Raw genomic sequence first — 16367 nt, forward strand, 5'->3', positions numbered from 1 at the left:
ACCACTCTATGACTGGACAATAGAGATATGCGTGTATGCACATGTGTGAAAAGAGGAACAGAGAGAGCAAGATGTTCAGTTTTAACACATGGGAGTGCAGGCCCACCGTCAACTTAATTCTTCATTCACATGGAAAAAATAAGAGGAAGGATAAAATGCCAGGAGAGTCATTTTTTTACATTCATGACCTTTTAACACAAAGTGATCCTGTCCACTTGTCAGTGTTGTGGCATCAGATCCCCAAATAATAGTATCACAGCTCTTGGGAAGGAACAAGGTTTAAAAGACTATTTATTTAATATCAAGAGTATATCTTCCCACAGAGGACACATGGCTTAATCTTCTATTGTTAAAGGTGAATATTTATGCATTCTACCCTATTAATTAAAAAAAATCACATTCTTTTCAAGAGGTCATGTGAGAGCATTATAAAAGCATTAATAAAGAAAATAGATCATGTGGACTCAGTATTAATTATTTTACTCATCAGTAGGCAAGTCATTTTATCTGTCTGAGTGTCATTTTTCTCACCTACAAAAGATTACAATATATACTTCCCCTTGGTGCTCTAAAGTTTACATGAAGTAACATTTTAAAACTGTAGCACACAATGCAGATATAAATAATTAACACATTAAACTTAGCTCATTTACTTTTCACAAATCAACTTGATAGGCCGGAGGCCTGGGGTGGGCAGTATGGCCAAGGAAAAGACAACTAGGTGGCCACTGAAATTGATCTTGCATCAATCTGTGATTTTCAACCCCTATCAGCAGCAAGTTTCAAGCTTCAAAGAAATGGAAGAAATGCAATTGACGTACATTCTTGGCAGACGTCCTACAATAAACAGGGACTATGAACAAAACAGTCCACTTCCTTCCCTCCTTCTTCAACCCCTAAAAGGTATATGTCATTGATGAAGAGACGGGTGGAAGAAGAGGAAAAACTTAGAAATAAAATAAATCAATCAGGAGACTTTTATTGACAAGTGGATCTTGAAAAGAACTATAATGTGAGAAAGCATCACTATGGTGAAACTTCCTTTTTGCTATCACTCCTGCAGAAAGGACAAAGAATTAAAACATCAAATTCAAGTTCTGGTCTCAAATGTACATGCAAACTTTTGAGTTGCATGGAGAACAGACTGATTGTTCCATGTGCAAAGCTTTCCACTTGGTGAATAATTAGTGAAATTGACTTAAGCTTTAGCTTGCTTTGCCTGGTCATTCTGGGTGATTTTACATCTTGTCATTAATCCATTCCCCTGTGAATATCTTCAGGGCATGCTGATCAAATTTAGATGTGTGCCACTGCATACAAAATTAGAAATAATCACATTTCATTAATACACTAGAAGCATGGAACTGGATAACTTTTCATAATTTTCTAACTTGAACATTATTTGGATATATCTTACACATCAAACATTGTAATGGCACTTAACAAGTATCTCATTTAACAATTGTGATCTATTTTGGAAAAATGAGGTTCAGAAAACATCTAGAAAAATCCTAGAGATAGAAGCTTCCTGAGTCCCTAGGACAGAGAGTTATGGTTGTGCCACATTTTGCAGGGTTAGTTTTCAGCTTGGCTGAGATTGGGTGACAGTATTTACTAGAGCCTAAAATTTTGAACATACATACACTTTCCTATAATAGCCATCTGTTATTTTTCACTCAACTGAAAAGAGAAAACTTCAATAGGCAGTAATTCATGTAAGTGTGGCAAGCAGTTGTGTTTTTCTAAATTTTATATTTGGAGAGGAAGGGAAATGATCTTTGTTCCTGAACGTAATGATCAATTGCTTGATCATCTGTGTTCTGGGAATTTTTCCCTATGTACTCTATATAACTAGTGCTTTATGGTTTGGAAAGAGAAGAGTCAAGAGACATATGTCTATACACACACACACACACACACACACATATATATATATATAAATTTTTTTTTTTTGGTGACAGAGTCTCACTCTGTTGCCCAGGCTGGAGTGCAGTGACACAATCTCACTGCAACATTCTGCCTCCCAGGTTCAAACGATTCTCCTACCTCAGCCTCCTGAGTAGCTGAGATTACAAGAGCCCACCACAGCATCTGGTTAATTTGTGTATTTTTAGTAGAGACAGGATTTCATTATGCTGGCCAGGCTGGTCTTGAACTCCTGACCTCAGGTGATCTGCCTGCCTCAGCCTCCTAAAATGCTGGGATTATAGGCGTGAGAAACCGCACCTGGCCGGAATCAAGATTAATTTTATGACAGGGAAATTGTTCTTCTCACAATTCTACAAAGAGCTGATTTGAACTCTTTATTTCTCAAGCTATAAATCATTGGGTTGAACAATGGAGTTATAATAGTGTAGGATACTGATATTAGAGCATCCTGGCTTGAGGAGTAGTTGGACTGAGGCCTTAAGTAGATAAAGGAGGCACAGCCATAGTGGACAGTGACAATAATGAGGTGAGATACACAGGTGGAATAAGCTTTGTACCTACCCAATGTGGAAGGAAACTGAAGTATGGCAGAGATGATGTGAACATAGGACACCAAGATCAATAATAAGGGGATAGCCAGGACCAACGTACACAGCATGAAGATGACAATCTGACTAAAGTGGTTATGGTGAGATTCCAGCTTGAGGACAGGAGAGATGTCACAGAAGAAGTGATGTAGTTGATTGGAGGAATAAAAGGGCAGATGAAATACCAAGGATGTGATGATCTGTGCAACAGTGAAGCCACAGGCACAGGCAGCAGCCACTAGTCCCATACACATCCCATGTCCCATGAGCACTGAGTAGCGCAGTGGGTTACAGATGGCCACATAACGATCATAACTCATGACTGCCAGCAGGAAGGAGTGAGAGCAGCCAAGGAAGAGGAAAGAAAACATTTGGATGGCACAGCCCAGGAAAGAAATGGTCTTCCTCTGGGCCAGCAGGTCAGCCAGCATCTTGGGTACAATGACGAAGGTGTAGCAAATCTCAGAGCAGGAGAGGATGGCAAGGAAGAAGTACATGGGGATATGAAGGGTTCTGTCCAGCACGATGGTGGAAATGATGATTGCATTGATGCCCAGAGTGAAGAGGTAGAGGAGCAGAAAGATAACAAAAAGCAGCTGCTGCAGCCTGGCCAGGGATGAGAAGCTGAGGAAGATGAACTCTCTCACCACAGTCTCATTGACCCGCTCCATGGAGCATACATCATCAGGAGACAATTTGGGAAAGAAGAGGAGTCAGCACCAAAAGAAATCCCTGAAAATTAGTAGATTCACAGAAAATTGATCATCAGCATTTGTTCTCAGATTTTGAGTTCTAAACTCATCTTTTCTCCTCCCTCTTGTTCTTCCAAGACATGATGTTGCTAAAAAAAATCCTGCATTTGCAAAGTAAACCATCTGAATATACCATAGTTGTCTATAACTCAGTGGTTCTTAATTGTCATTCTCCTTACACATAAACCCCTGCTCTTAGTTTTAATCTCTCCCTAACTTAGATGCAAATTCTCTTCAACACTGTTTTCCTTACCTCCTGGTAGGAATTGTCAGTTATACTTTTATTATGCTGGCTCTTGCTTCTGTAGCTTTATCCTGGTGCCAAAATGGAAAAAAAAAATTCTCTTCATTCTATTCATCAATTTCAAGATGGAATATGTCTATACCTTCTCCAATACCTATATCAGAGTCTTTCCTCCGGCAGAGAGGACCGCAGTCTTTCTTCAGGATTCTGTCCATTTTCATCACTTCCCTTAACTCCTTTTGAAGTCACATTATGGCTCCTTTCCCAAGGCCACTCTTACATCTCTGCAAGACATCTTTCCCCTGATGACAGCCTAATCTTTTAAAATATAAATTGTATTATATTGCTTCACTCTTCAAAAATTTTACTTATGGCTATAGTATGGAGTTCAAACTCTTCACTGTTTCCAAAAGTCTTTCCTTTGGGGAAATAAACTATGTTTCTGTGCTCATTTTCAGACCTTTATGGGATATATCACTATTGCTCAAATATGTTCTGTACTTCCTTGCCTCTATTCCTTGCTCATATCAGTTTTTCACTTTTATTTACAGATATTTTATGGTTCTTCTGAAGCCTCCTTTAAAATCTACCTTTTTGAAAGCCTCCTTGCTACCTCCTGGTGAAAGGAGTTGTTTCTTCCTCAGAACTCACATAAGACATTGATTGTCAAAATTATGTGGTGCTTAGTTAATTTTGAAATACTGTAATGAATTGTTCTTACATCTATTTTATCCACCAGATTTTGTACCTTTGAGGAAAAGGTGTGAATCGTATGTATCTTTGCCTGAGTTCTCCTTGGCATCTAGAACCATATTAAGTACTTAACACCTTCTCAATACATAATTGTTATATAAATAAGAGAGTTAACTTGCCACATTTTCTATGTTATTCATGGGCAGCACAGACTTCTTAGAATTCACAGAGTAAGAGAATTCTCAGTGTTATTTCATTCTAGGCACAAGGATTGCTCAGTATCAAGAATACCAAGAATGTCTGCACCACATAAAACTAAGTCTGGCCCATTTAAACCTGAAAGAGAAATCTCTGTTTACAATAGAAAACTGGCACTGAAGAGAGCATCTGATCATCAGAATTCTGTGTACTTAGAAGATCCTCAATTCCTAGTACATTTGCTGCTCTTTAGAGCATATTAGATTTCAAATAAGTGAGAGAAAAATCATAAAGATAACCTTACAATTATCCCATTTTAAAAATATTATTAAAATTACCTTAACTAATATTAATAACAAAATTAATAACAATACATTTTTATGTTACCTAAGAACCACTGAATCAAGAATATCAGATGACACACATGTATTAAGCAGTGTGATTATAACAGTGTGTCAGCTACTAGGTCTGCGATGAAGATACACATTTAAATAAGACCCAGTCCCCAGCCTCTAGTTCATGTTTCAAGGGTGAGACACATCCCGAAGAAGGTATTATTAAAAATGTGGTGATTGAGATGATAGATATGCATTTGAAATTATAGGAGCACTCAGAGGACAAATCTTGTATACATCCTTGAAAAGTAATATATATTTTTTACTTATTTCTGGGTTTCTTTACATATGTTATGGAAAGGCTGAACTAAAGTGTACTTGGAGAAATACAATAACACGGGCACTCTTTGGTTTCTATAACTTTTAATCTAAATATATAAATAGGACAAGTAAGTACATTTGCTTCTCCTTGCTTCTGGAAGAGTGCAAGGATATTTTCTGCTTGCATATTCTACTTTATATCACGCCCTCCCTCAACCGCATGAAAGGGCCAAATACCCTCCTCCTCCTCTGTCTTATTCCTCTGGTTATTCGCCCTATATCTAGCACAAGGGTTCTTTTTTATTGCCTAGGTAGTTGGCGTATTTATTACTAATATACTATTAACTTTCAAATTCTATATTCTCTAGTTTTTAGTACTACTAATAAATTTCTACATATAGAATCTGAAATTTTACTCTCACAAGCATATGTAGAGTTGAGTAATGTAGGAATAAAATAGGCTTTAAATTTAGACAGATGTAGGCTTTAATCCTGAGTCTGGCAAGTTCTAGTGGTAAAACCTTAATAAATTCTCTAAGGCCTATTTTCTCATTTGTATGGTAAGAATAATTCCTGCCTCCCAGGCTATCATGAGAATTAATTCAGTAATATATATGAAAGAGATTTGTTCCATAAATAAGGAGTGCTTAGTAAGTACTTCTGTTTTATTACTTTGTTGTTATTCTACAGGTATTGGTATCAGAAATATTTTCATTAGTGAGATAATAAGCATTTAACTCACAGCAAGTTATTGAAACTGATTATTCTGAACTTACTTTCTCTTTTTTGGCAGCAGTTACTGATGGTGTTCTTTTCCTGAGTCTATGTCCTTGTGCTAGTGTTTCTGCCTGTTTCTGTTTTTGGGTTCCCAGAGGGCAGGGTTTCTTAGCCTTTATATCTGTCAATTGTAACTATTTCAGAGTACTTATTAAGTTCTCAGCCATATATGAGGTATTATATCTTTGTGTAGATCCTATCTGACACAGCCTTTTCTACAAAAATGTCACTATTTAAAATTTTGTAATTAAAATATTGTTGATTGCCCTGTCGAATTAAATCAGAACCAAGAGAATGCATATATAAATTTAGAAAGAAAAATGAATCAGTTAATTTAAACACATATAAAATTTATATGCACAATTTTGCAGAAATGCACTTTAAAACTTAATCCTGATTAACATTATTTGATGTCCTGTTAATTGTGGGTCTCTCTTTCTGGTACTGGTAGTGCACCTGCATGGGCTCATCACCCTTCTTCTCTTACCTGAGATGTGAAAACATAAGTCCTGCTGGAGGATAGATGTTTACTTTCATTTCCTGTCCATGGCCCAGTTTCTCAGTTCTGTAGATGCTTAGTCTAAGCAAGATGGATGTCTGCTATTCATAGAGTGCTTCCATTTTCCTCTGCCTGTCCCTAAGAAGCTAGGGACATAGAGGCTACAAGAGAGAGAATTCAAGTTGGCCTGTAGAATGGATAAAAGTCAAAATGGGTCACAAGCTACTGATCTTTACCAGAGGTAGAGATGTGATGATGGTCTAGGGTGTTAGACCCAGACCAAAGTCAAATGTAACCAGTCTCCTGCCATTTTATATCAATTGACTAAAGATCACAAACCAAAGCTAATAGTGACCATAACGCAGTAGGAATTTTCATTATATTTGTTGGCAGCAGGTGGTTCTTCTGTGGGTCTCTTGGCACCAAAGCCATTGTCATGGAGACATTGCACTGGGTTTAATTAGCTATTGAGTTGATTTGGAAAATAGAGGCAAGTCACTAAATGCCAAATTGCTCAAAATTGGGCCCAGACATTAGGGCTTAGGGAGCAGAAGGCTCTAAGCCATCCTCAGATGCAGCAATTTTAGAAAATGTGACTAATTTTAAGCTTATTTCTCATTTTGTTATGTTATTGAAGAGACAAAAGAGAATTTTTATGCAGATATTGTATAATAATAGGTGCATTGTAAAACATGTTGGTTTAACTGAAAATCTGTTTTTGTACTCATAATTGAAAGACAGTTCTTTGTTAGGCTGAGAAGGTAAATTGGACAATGGCTTTTTAGAGTGAAGATTGTGCTCAGAATAAGCTGGAGGAAGATTCATTTCATCATCTTAACCCCTGAGTTGATTTTTTTCTACCTCTCTACTCCATCATCCATAAGTGAATATAGTGTGCTGTTGTATGTATGAGGCACTAAATAAACATGTGCTGAATGTTGAGTGAATAAATGGTTGTATTCAACAATACCCCAACTACTTAAATACATGTGCTGAATGTTGAGTGAATAAATGGTCATATTCAACAATACCCCAACTACATAAATACCTCAGCTAAATAAAAATACCATCATTCATATTCTAGTCTCCAATATTTCTGGTTTCCACTTTACCTCATGGTTCAACTGGCAATTAATATAATTTTTTTTTATTATACTTTGAGTTCCAGGATGCATGTGCAGAACATGCAGGTTTGATACATAGGTATACATGTGCCATGGTGGTTTGCTGCACCCATCAACCCGTCATCTACGTTAGGTATTTCTCCTAATGCTATCCCTCCCCTAGCCCCCAACCTCTGATAGGCCCCAGTGTGTGATGTTCCCTTCCCTGTGTCCATGTGTTCTCATTGTTCAACTCCTACTGATGAGTGAGAACATGTGGCATTTGTTTTCTGTTCCTGTGTTAGTTTACTGAGAATGGTGGTTTCCAGTTTCATCCATGTCCCTACAAAGGACATAAACTCATCTTATTTTGGCTGCATAGTATTCCATGGTGTATATGTGCCACATTTTCTTTATCCAGTCTATCATTGATCAGCATTTGGGTTGATTCTAAGTCTTTGGTATTGTGAGTAGTGCTGCAATAAACATACATGTGCATGTGTCTTTATAGTAGAATGATTTGTAATCATTTGACATACATGTGCATGTGTCTTTATAGTAGAATGATTCATAATCATTTGGACAAATACCCAGCAATGGGATTGCTGGGACAAATGGTATTTCTGGTTCTAGATCCTTGAGGAATTGCCACGCCATCTTCCACAGTGGTTGAACTAATTTACACTCCCCCCCAGCAATGTAAAAGTGTTCCTATTTCTCCACATCCTCTCCAGCATTTGTTGTTTCCTGACTTTTTAGTGATCGCCATTCTAACTGGCGTGAGATGGTATCTCATTGTGGTTTTGATTTGCATTTCTCTAATGACCAGTGATGATGGGCTTTTTTTCATACGTTTGTTGGCCGCATAAATGTTTTTGTTTGAGAAGTGTCTGTTTATAACCTTTGGCCACTTTTTGATGGAATTGTTTGTTTCTGTAAATCTGTTTAAGTTCTTTATAGATTCTGGATATTAGCCCTTTGTCAGATGGATAGATTGCAAACATTTCCTCCCATTCTGTAGGTTGCCTGTTCACTCTGATGATCGTTTCATTGGCTGTGCAGAAGCTCTTTAGTTTAATTAAATCCCATTTGTCAATTTCGGCTCTTGTTTCCATTGCATTTGGTGTTTTAGTCATGAAGTCTTTGCATATGCATATGTCCTGAATGGTATTGCCTAGGTTTTCTTCTAGGGTTTTAATGGTTTTAGGTCTTATGGTTTAAGTCTTTAATCCACCTTGAGTTAATTTTTGTATAAGGTGTAAGGAAGGGGTCCAGTTTCAGTTTTCTGCATGTGGCTAGCCAGTTTTCCCAATGCCATTTATTAAATAGGGAATCATTTCCTCATTGCTTGCTCTTGTCAGTTCTGTTAAAGATCAGATGTGTGGCATTATTTCTGAGGCCTCTGTTCTGTTCCATTGGTCTATGTATCTGTTTTGGTACCAGTACCATGCTCTTTTGGTTACTGTCACCTTGTAGTATAGTTTGAAGTCAGATAGCGTGATTCCTCTAGCTTTGTTCTTTTTGCTTAGGATTGTCTTGGCTATATGGTCTCTTTTTTGGTTCCATATGAAAGATCAAGTAGTTTTTTCCAATTCTGTGAAGAAAGTCAATGGTAGTTTGATGGGGATAGCATTAAATCTATAAATCACTTTGGGCAGTATGGCCGTATTCACAATATTTGATTCTTCCTATTCATGAACATGGAATGTTTTTCCATTTGTTTGGTTCCTCTCTTATTTCCTTGAGCAGTGGTTTGTAGTTCTCCTTGAAGAGGTCCTTCACATCCCTTGTAAGTTGTATTCCTAGGTATTTTATTCTCTTTGTAGCAATTGTGAATGGAAACTCACTCATGATTTGACTCTCTATTATTGTTGTATAGGAATGCTTGTGATGTTTGCACACTGATTTTGTATCCTGAAACTTTGCTGAAGTTTCTCATTAGTTTGAAGAGGTTTCGGGCTGAGACAATTGGGTTTTCTAAATATACAATCATGTCACCTGTAAACAGAGACAATTTGACTCCCTCTCTTCCTATTTGAATACTCTGTATTTCTTTCTCTTGCCTGATTGCCCTGGCCAGAACTTCCAATACTATGTTGAATAGGAGTGGTGAGAGAGGGCATTCTTTTCTTGTGCCAGTTTTCAAAGGGAATGCTTCTAGTTTTGCCCATTCAGTATGATATTGGCTGTGAGTTTGTCATAAATAGCTCTTATTATTTTGAGATACTTTCCATCACTACCTAGTTTATTGAGAGTTTTTAGCATGAAAGGGTGTTGAATTTTGTCAAAGGCCTTTTCTGCATCTATTGAGACAATCATATGGTTTTTGTCATTGGTTCTGTTTATGTGATGAATTACGTTTATTGATTCGTGTATATTGAACCAGCCTTGCATACCAGCAACGAAGCCAACTTGATTGTGGTGGATAAGCTTTTCGATGTGTTGCTGGATTTGGTTTGCCAATATTTTATTGAGGGTTTTGGCATCAATGTTCATCAAGTTTATTGGCCTGAAATTTTCTTTTTTTGTTGTGTCTCTGCCAGGTTTTGGTATCAGAATGATGCTGGCCTCGTAAAATGAGGGTCCTTCTTTTTTCTATTGTTTGGAATAGTGTCAGAAGGAATGGTACGAGTTCCTCTTTGTACCTCTTGTAGAATTTTGTTGTGAGTCTGTCTAGTCCTGGGCTTTTTTTGGTTAGTGGGCTATTAATGACGGCCTCAATTTCAGAACTTGTTATTGGCCTACTCAAGGATTCAACTTCTTCCTGGTTTAGTCTTGGGAGGGTGTATGTTTCCAGGAGTTTATCCATTTTTTCCAGATTTTCTATTTTATTTCATAGAGGTGTTTATAGTATTCTCTGATGGTAGTTTGAATTTCTGTGGGATTAGTAGTGATACCCCCTTCATCATTTTTATTGTGCCGATTTGATTCTCCTTTCTTTTATTCTTTATTAGTCTGGCTAGTGGTCTATCTATTTTGTTGATCTTTTCAAAAATCCAGCTCCTGGATTCATTGATTTTTTGAAGGGTTTTTCATGTTTCTGTCTCCTTCAGTTCTGCTCTGATCTTAGTTATTTCTTGCCTTCGGCTAGCTTTTGAATTTGTTTGCTCTTGCTTCTTTAGTTCTTTTAATTGTGATGTTAGGGTGTTGATTTTAGCTCTTTCCCACTTTCTCCTGTAGACATTTAGTGCCATAAATTTTCTTCTAAACACTGCTTTAGCTGTATCCCAGAGATTCTGGTACATTGTGTCTTTGTTCTCATTGGTTACAAAGAATGTATTTATTTCTGCCTTAATGTTGTTATTGATCCAGTAGTCATTCAGGAACAGCCTGTTCAGTTTCCTTGTAGTTTTGAGTGAATTTCTTAATCCTGAGTTCTATTTTGATTGTCCTGTGGTATGAGAGACTGTTTGTTATGAAATCTGTTCTCTTGCATTTTCTGAGGAATATTTTATTTCCAATTATGTGTCCAATTTTAGAATAAGGGCAACATGGTGCTGAGAAGAATGTATAGTCTGTTGATTTGGGGCGGAGAGTTCTGAAGATGCCTACCAGTTCTGCCTGGTCTAGAGCTGAGTTCAATTCCTGAATATCCTTGTTTATTTTCTGTCTCGTTGATCTGTCTAATATTGATGGTGGGGTGTTAAAGTCTCCCAGTATTATTGTGTGGGAGACTAAGTCTTTTTGTAGGTCTGTAAGAACTTGCTTTATGAATCTGGGTGCTTCTGTATTGGGTGCATATATATTTAGGATAGTTAGCTCTTCTTGTTGCATTGATCCCTTTACCATTATGTAATGCCCTTTTTTGTCGTTTTTGTTCTTTGTTGGTTTAAAGTCTGTTTCATCAGAGACTACGATTGCAATCCCTGCTTTTTTTTTGCTTTCCATTTGCTTGGTTAATATTCCTCCATCCTTGTGTTTTGAGCCTATGTGTGTCTTCACACATGAGATGGGTCTCCTGAATACAACACACCAATGGTTCCTGACTCTTTATCCAATTTGCCAGTCTGTGTCTTAATTGGGGGTGCTTAGCCCATTTACATTTATGGTTAATATTGTTTTATATGAATTTGATTCTGTCATTATGATGCTAGCTGGTTTTTTCTGTTCATTAGTTGATGCAGTTTCTTCATAGTGTTGATGGACTTTACAATTTGGTATGTTTTTGCAGTGGCTGGTACCAGTTTTCCCTTTGTATACATATTGCTTCCTTCAGGTGCTCTTGTAAGGCAGGCCTGGTGGTGACAATATCTGTCAGCATTTGCTTATCTGTGAAGGATTTTACTTCTCCTTTGCTTATGAAGCTTAGTTTGGTTGGATATGAAATTCTGGGTTCAAAATTCTTTTCTTTAAGAATGTTGAATATTGGCCCCCAATCTCTTCTGGCTTGTAAGGTTTCTGCTAAGAGATCTGCTGTTTGTCTGATGGGCCTCTCTTTGTGGGTAACCTGACCTTTCTCTCTGGCTGCCCTTTACATTTTTTCCTTCCTTTCAACCTTAGTGAATCTGACAATTATGTGTCTTGGGGTTGCTCTTCTCAAGGAGTATCTTCATGGTGTTCTCTATATTTCCTGAATTTGAATGTTGGCTTGTCTTGCTAGGTTGGGAAAGTTCTCCTGGATTATATCCTGAAGAATGTTTTCCAACTTGGTTCCCTTCGCCCTGTCACCTTCAGGTGCACCAGTCAAACATAGATTTGGTCTTTTCGCATCGTCCCAGATTTTTTGGAGGCTTTGTTCATTCCTTTTCATTCTTTTTTCTCTAATCTTATCTTCACGCTTTATTTCGTTAAGTTGATCTTCAATCTCTGATATTCCACTTGATGAATTCATCTATTGATACTTGTGTATGCTTCAGAAAGTTCTCCTGCTGTGTTTTTCAGCTCCATCAGGTCATTTATGTTCTTCTCAAAACTGGTTATTCTAGTTAGCAATTCCTCTAACCTTCTTTCAAGATTCTTAGCTTCCTTGCATTGGGTTAAAACATGCTCCTTTAGCTTAGAGGAGTTTGTTGTTACCCACCTTCTAAAGCCTACTTCTGTCAGTTTGTCAAACTCATTCTCTGTCTAGTTTTTTCCCTTGCTGGTGGGGAGTTGTGAACCTTTGGAAGAGAAGAGGAGTTCTGGTTTCTGGAATTTTCAGCCTTTTTGCACTGGTTTTTCTACATCTTCGTGGGTTTATCTACCTTTGGTCTTTGATGTTGGTGTCCTTTGGATGGGGTTTCTGTGTGGATGTCCTTTCTGTTGATGTTGATGCTACTCCTTTCTGTTTGTTAGTTTTCCTTCTAACAGTCAGGTCCCTCTGTTGCAGGTCTGCTGGAGTTTGCTGAAGGTTCACTCCAGACCCTGTTTGCCTGGATATCACCAGCGGAGTCTGCAGAACAGCCAAGATGGCTGCCTGTTCCTTCCTCTGGATACTTCATCCCAGAGTGACACCAGATACCAGCCAGAGCTGTCCTGTATGAGGTATCTGTTGACCCCTGCTGTGAGGTGTCTGTTAGTCAGGAGCTACGGGGGTCAGGGACTCACTTTAGGAGGTAGTCTGTCCCTTAGCAGAGCTCAAGAGCTCTGCTGGGAGAGCTGCTGCTCTCTTCAGAGCTGGCAGGTAGGAAGGTTTAAGTCTGCTGACATTGCACCCATAGCTGCCCCTTCCCCCAGGTGCTCTGCTCAGAAGATGGGAGTTTTATCTATAACCCTTGACTGGGGCTGCTGGCTTTCTTTCAGAGATGCCCTGCCCAGAGAGGAGGAATCCAGAGAGGCAGTCTGGCTACAGCGACTTTGCTGAGCTGTGGTGAGTTCCACCCAGTTCAAACTTCCCAATGACTTTGTTTACACTGTGAGGGGAAAACCACCTACTCAAACCTCAGTAAAGGTGGACACCCCTCCCCCCACCAAGCTCTAGTGTCCCAGGTCTACTTCAGACTGCTGTGCTGTCAGTGAGAATTTCAAGCCAGTGGATCTTAGCTTGCTGGACTCCATGGGGGTGGGATCACTTGAGCTAGACCACTTGGCTCACTGGCTTCAGCTCTCTTTCCATGGGAGTGAACAGTTCTGTCTCACTGGTGTTCCCAGCCCCACTGGGGTATGAAAAGAATAAAACAAAACAAAACAAAAAACTCCTGCAGCTAGTTTGGTGTCTGCCCAAATAGCCACCCAGTTTTGTGCTTGAAACCTAGGGCCCCGATGGTGTAGACACCTGAGGGAATCTCCTGGTCTGTGGGTTGCAAAGACTGTGGAAAAAGCATAGTATCTGGGTGGGAATGCACCATCCCTCATGGCATGGTCCCTCAGGGCTTCCCTTGCCTAGGAGAGGGAGCTCCCCAAACCCTTGCCCTTCCCAGGTAAAGCTATGCCCCACCCTGCTTCAGCTCACCCTCTGTGGGCTGCACCCACTATCTAACCAGTCCCAGTGAGATGAGCTGGGTACCTCACTTGGAAATGCAGAAACCACCTTCTGTGCTGATTTCACTGGGAGCTGTAGACTGGAGCTGTTCCTATTCAGCCATCTTGCCAGGCACCTAATTAATATAATTTCAACATCACTTTCCATCCCTATGTCAGTGGGTGTTGAGGACCTCTAACAATACTTCAGTGCATAGTGAGAGCTCACCAATAATGATACCAAAAACAAAAAGGTTACTGAGAGCAAGAAATGATGCCCATAGAAATAAGAAGCAAGAAGAGTGGCATTTAATATACCAAAATGCTGGACATTTGGTTTTTGTTATTTATTCTCAAGGTTCACTCCTACTACTTATCATAATAGTGACCCAACTTTATTTTGGTTTGTTTTGTTCCCAGTATCATCTAATTGCTTCATCCTAAAGTTTCAGAGAGCAATAGGTGCCATGCACTAACTTAGGTGGTCAGGACATTGGAATTTCTCTGCTAAAATATCAGGTTCAGAATGGGCATATGCTCCAACTCTGGACAATCAGGAACAAAAATATTCCATCTCATGATGCTTGTTTTAACATCTGTGAAACAAATTCTGTCTTCCTCTTGACTAGATTTTATGAGCTGAAAGTGTCAAGACTACTGTGTTTAGGCTGAAAATAGAACCAAGTCACAAGAAGCAGAGCTATGAAATGCATCCAGATAACAGTTTGAACTTTGAATCAAGCTGTACCTGAAAACATTATACTACTGGATTTCTTAGCTTATGGGGGCCAATAGATTTATTGCTTGCTAGTGCCAGTTTGAATTGGATTATCTGTTATTTACAACCCAAAGATTCCTAAATAATAAGAACATATCTCATTTCAGAAAGGATTTGAGATGATTTAAAATAGGCACTATTAAGGCAAGGATAAATATATTAAGCATTAACAAATTAGGGCAAAGATAAAGTAATGGTGTACTAATAAGGTGAATTTAGGAGGAATCATGACATAGAAACATATTCCATGAGGCTCAATTTATTTATTAATTTTTAGACCGAAAATTAAACAGCAAATTTCACACTAGCTAATTCAATAGACAACATAAATATGTATAAGTCATGTTGTTCACAGATATAAAACATGCGAAGAATGTGATTTCTAATAGGGAAGTGTTGGCCATATTAATGAAACCCTAAGTAATTATTGGATATCTGAGTAGAATGGAAGAAGTACTACGAAACAATATGACTGTACCACACCTTAAACATCAGATTTACAGCCTAAATGAAAAGCATAGTTTTATTTGTCTTGCCTCAGCCCACCCAGATCTCTGGTTTATGTGAATCATTACTCTGAAAGAAGATTGTCCAGACCTTCCCCAGTACAATTCCCACTCTCCAACCTCTTCAGGGCCTTGGGAATTCAAGATGACAAATGGCAAGACATGAGGACTTATTGTGACTTATTTCTAAACATCCCAGCCCATTTACCTATGTTTCCTCTCCCTTCCATAGAACAAGAGTGTGGTTCTGCAGCCTTTGAACTGAATAACTTCAACTTCTGTTATTTTACTCCAAAGAGCATTTCAAAATCACCTGACATTTCCATACCACCTACCTTACTTTTCTCTTCTCTTCTGAATAGTTCCTTCTTTTAAATTATGCCTGGCGTTCCTTTACTTCTTTGCTTGTTCTTCCTTCTTGTGGTCTGAATTTCAGAGACCTATCTCACTTCCTTGCTCTACAGGCATCTCTCCCAGAAGAACTGAAAGGATGAAAGCCTCTTTTGCTCGGGTTTTCTCCTTCCACATCCTCTATATTCGTCCTCCTGCACAGTCAGGATAACAAGTCTCAACCTGAAATGGGAATAGTGGAAAAGGAGAGGAGGAAGTAAGTAATTCATTCTAAGTGCAGATCTCTGAAGTTCAATTTTGTCTCTGGACTGCGGACAAGATGGCTCATAGCCAGGCCCCAGGGTGTTTTAGGTTGAGGGCAGGTTGTGAAAATAACGGAGAGAAATGCCTAAAGCCAGCATAAAATGGATATTGGTACAAGTTCATTTTCAAAATAGGAAGTAACTGACACATGATAACCAATTATAAAACAATCAAAATCATTGTAAAATGTATTTATTAATTTATTTATTAGACAATTTTGCTATAAACGGAATGTTAAAATTTTTATTAAATATGTATTTACTGAATAACTACTCTATGACTTAGACTATTCTGATACTTCTGGGGATATAAAGATAAATGAGATATCGTTCTCATCCTCATGGAGTTTTAATGTATTTATGGAGTATGAAGCAATTAGAAAACAGTAGTATTCTGTATATTAAACTAACAATTTGTGCCCATATGATAGAAATTGTCCATTATTCCTTTTCCTTGTATTTTCAACTTAGCCTTTCAATGCGAATTTTTCCTAAATTTTAAGAACCTTTTATTATAGTGTAACATACGCAAAAGTACACAAGTCAAAGTCTATACCTGGATTCACAAAGTGACATACACCAATCCACAATGAAATTTAGAAGTAGAACATTAC

General features: G+C 38.3%; 1 protein-coding gene across 1 annotated transcript; it reads right to left on the bottom strand.

The window, feature by feature from the left end:
- Positions 1 to 2248: 2248 nt before the first annotated feature.
- Positions 2249 to 3187, bottom strand: LOC108522979 (olfactory receptor 10K2). The gene has a single exon (XM_017863443.1). It carries the CDS (start codon positions 3185 to 3187, stop codon positions 2249 to 2251), a length of 939 nt encoding a protein of 312 aa, XP_017718932.1.
- Between the last annotated feature and the right edge of the window lie 13180 nt (positions 3188 to 16367).

The sequence above is a fragment of the Rhinopithecus bieti genome, unplaced genomic scaffold, assembly GCF_001698545.2.
Source record: "Rhinopithecus bieti isolate Rb0 unplaced genomic scaffold, ASM169854v2 scaffold_69716, whole genome shotgun sequence".
Classification (NCBI taxonomy): domain Eukaryota; kingdom Metazoa; phylum Chordata; class Mammalia; order Primates; family Cercopithecidae; genus Rhinopithecus; species Rhinopithecus bieti.

What these genes read in the sequence shown, in the direction of transcription:
- LOC108522979 (XM_017863443.1), bottom strand. Translation starts at nt 3,187, where the DNA reads ATGGAGCGGGTCAATGAGACTGTGGTGAGAGAGTTCATCTTCCTCAGC.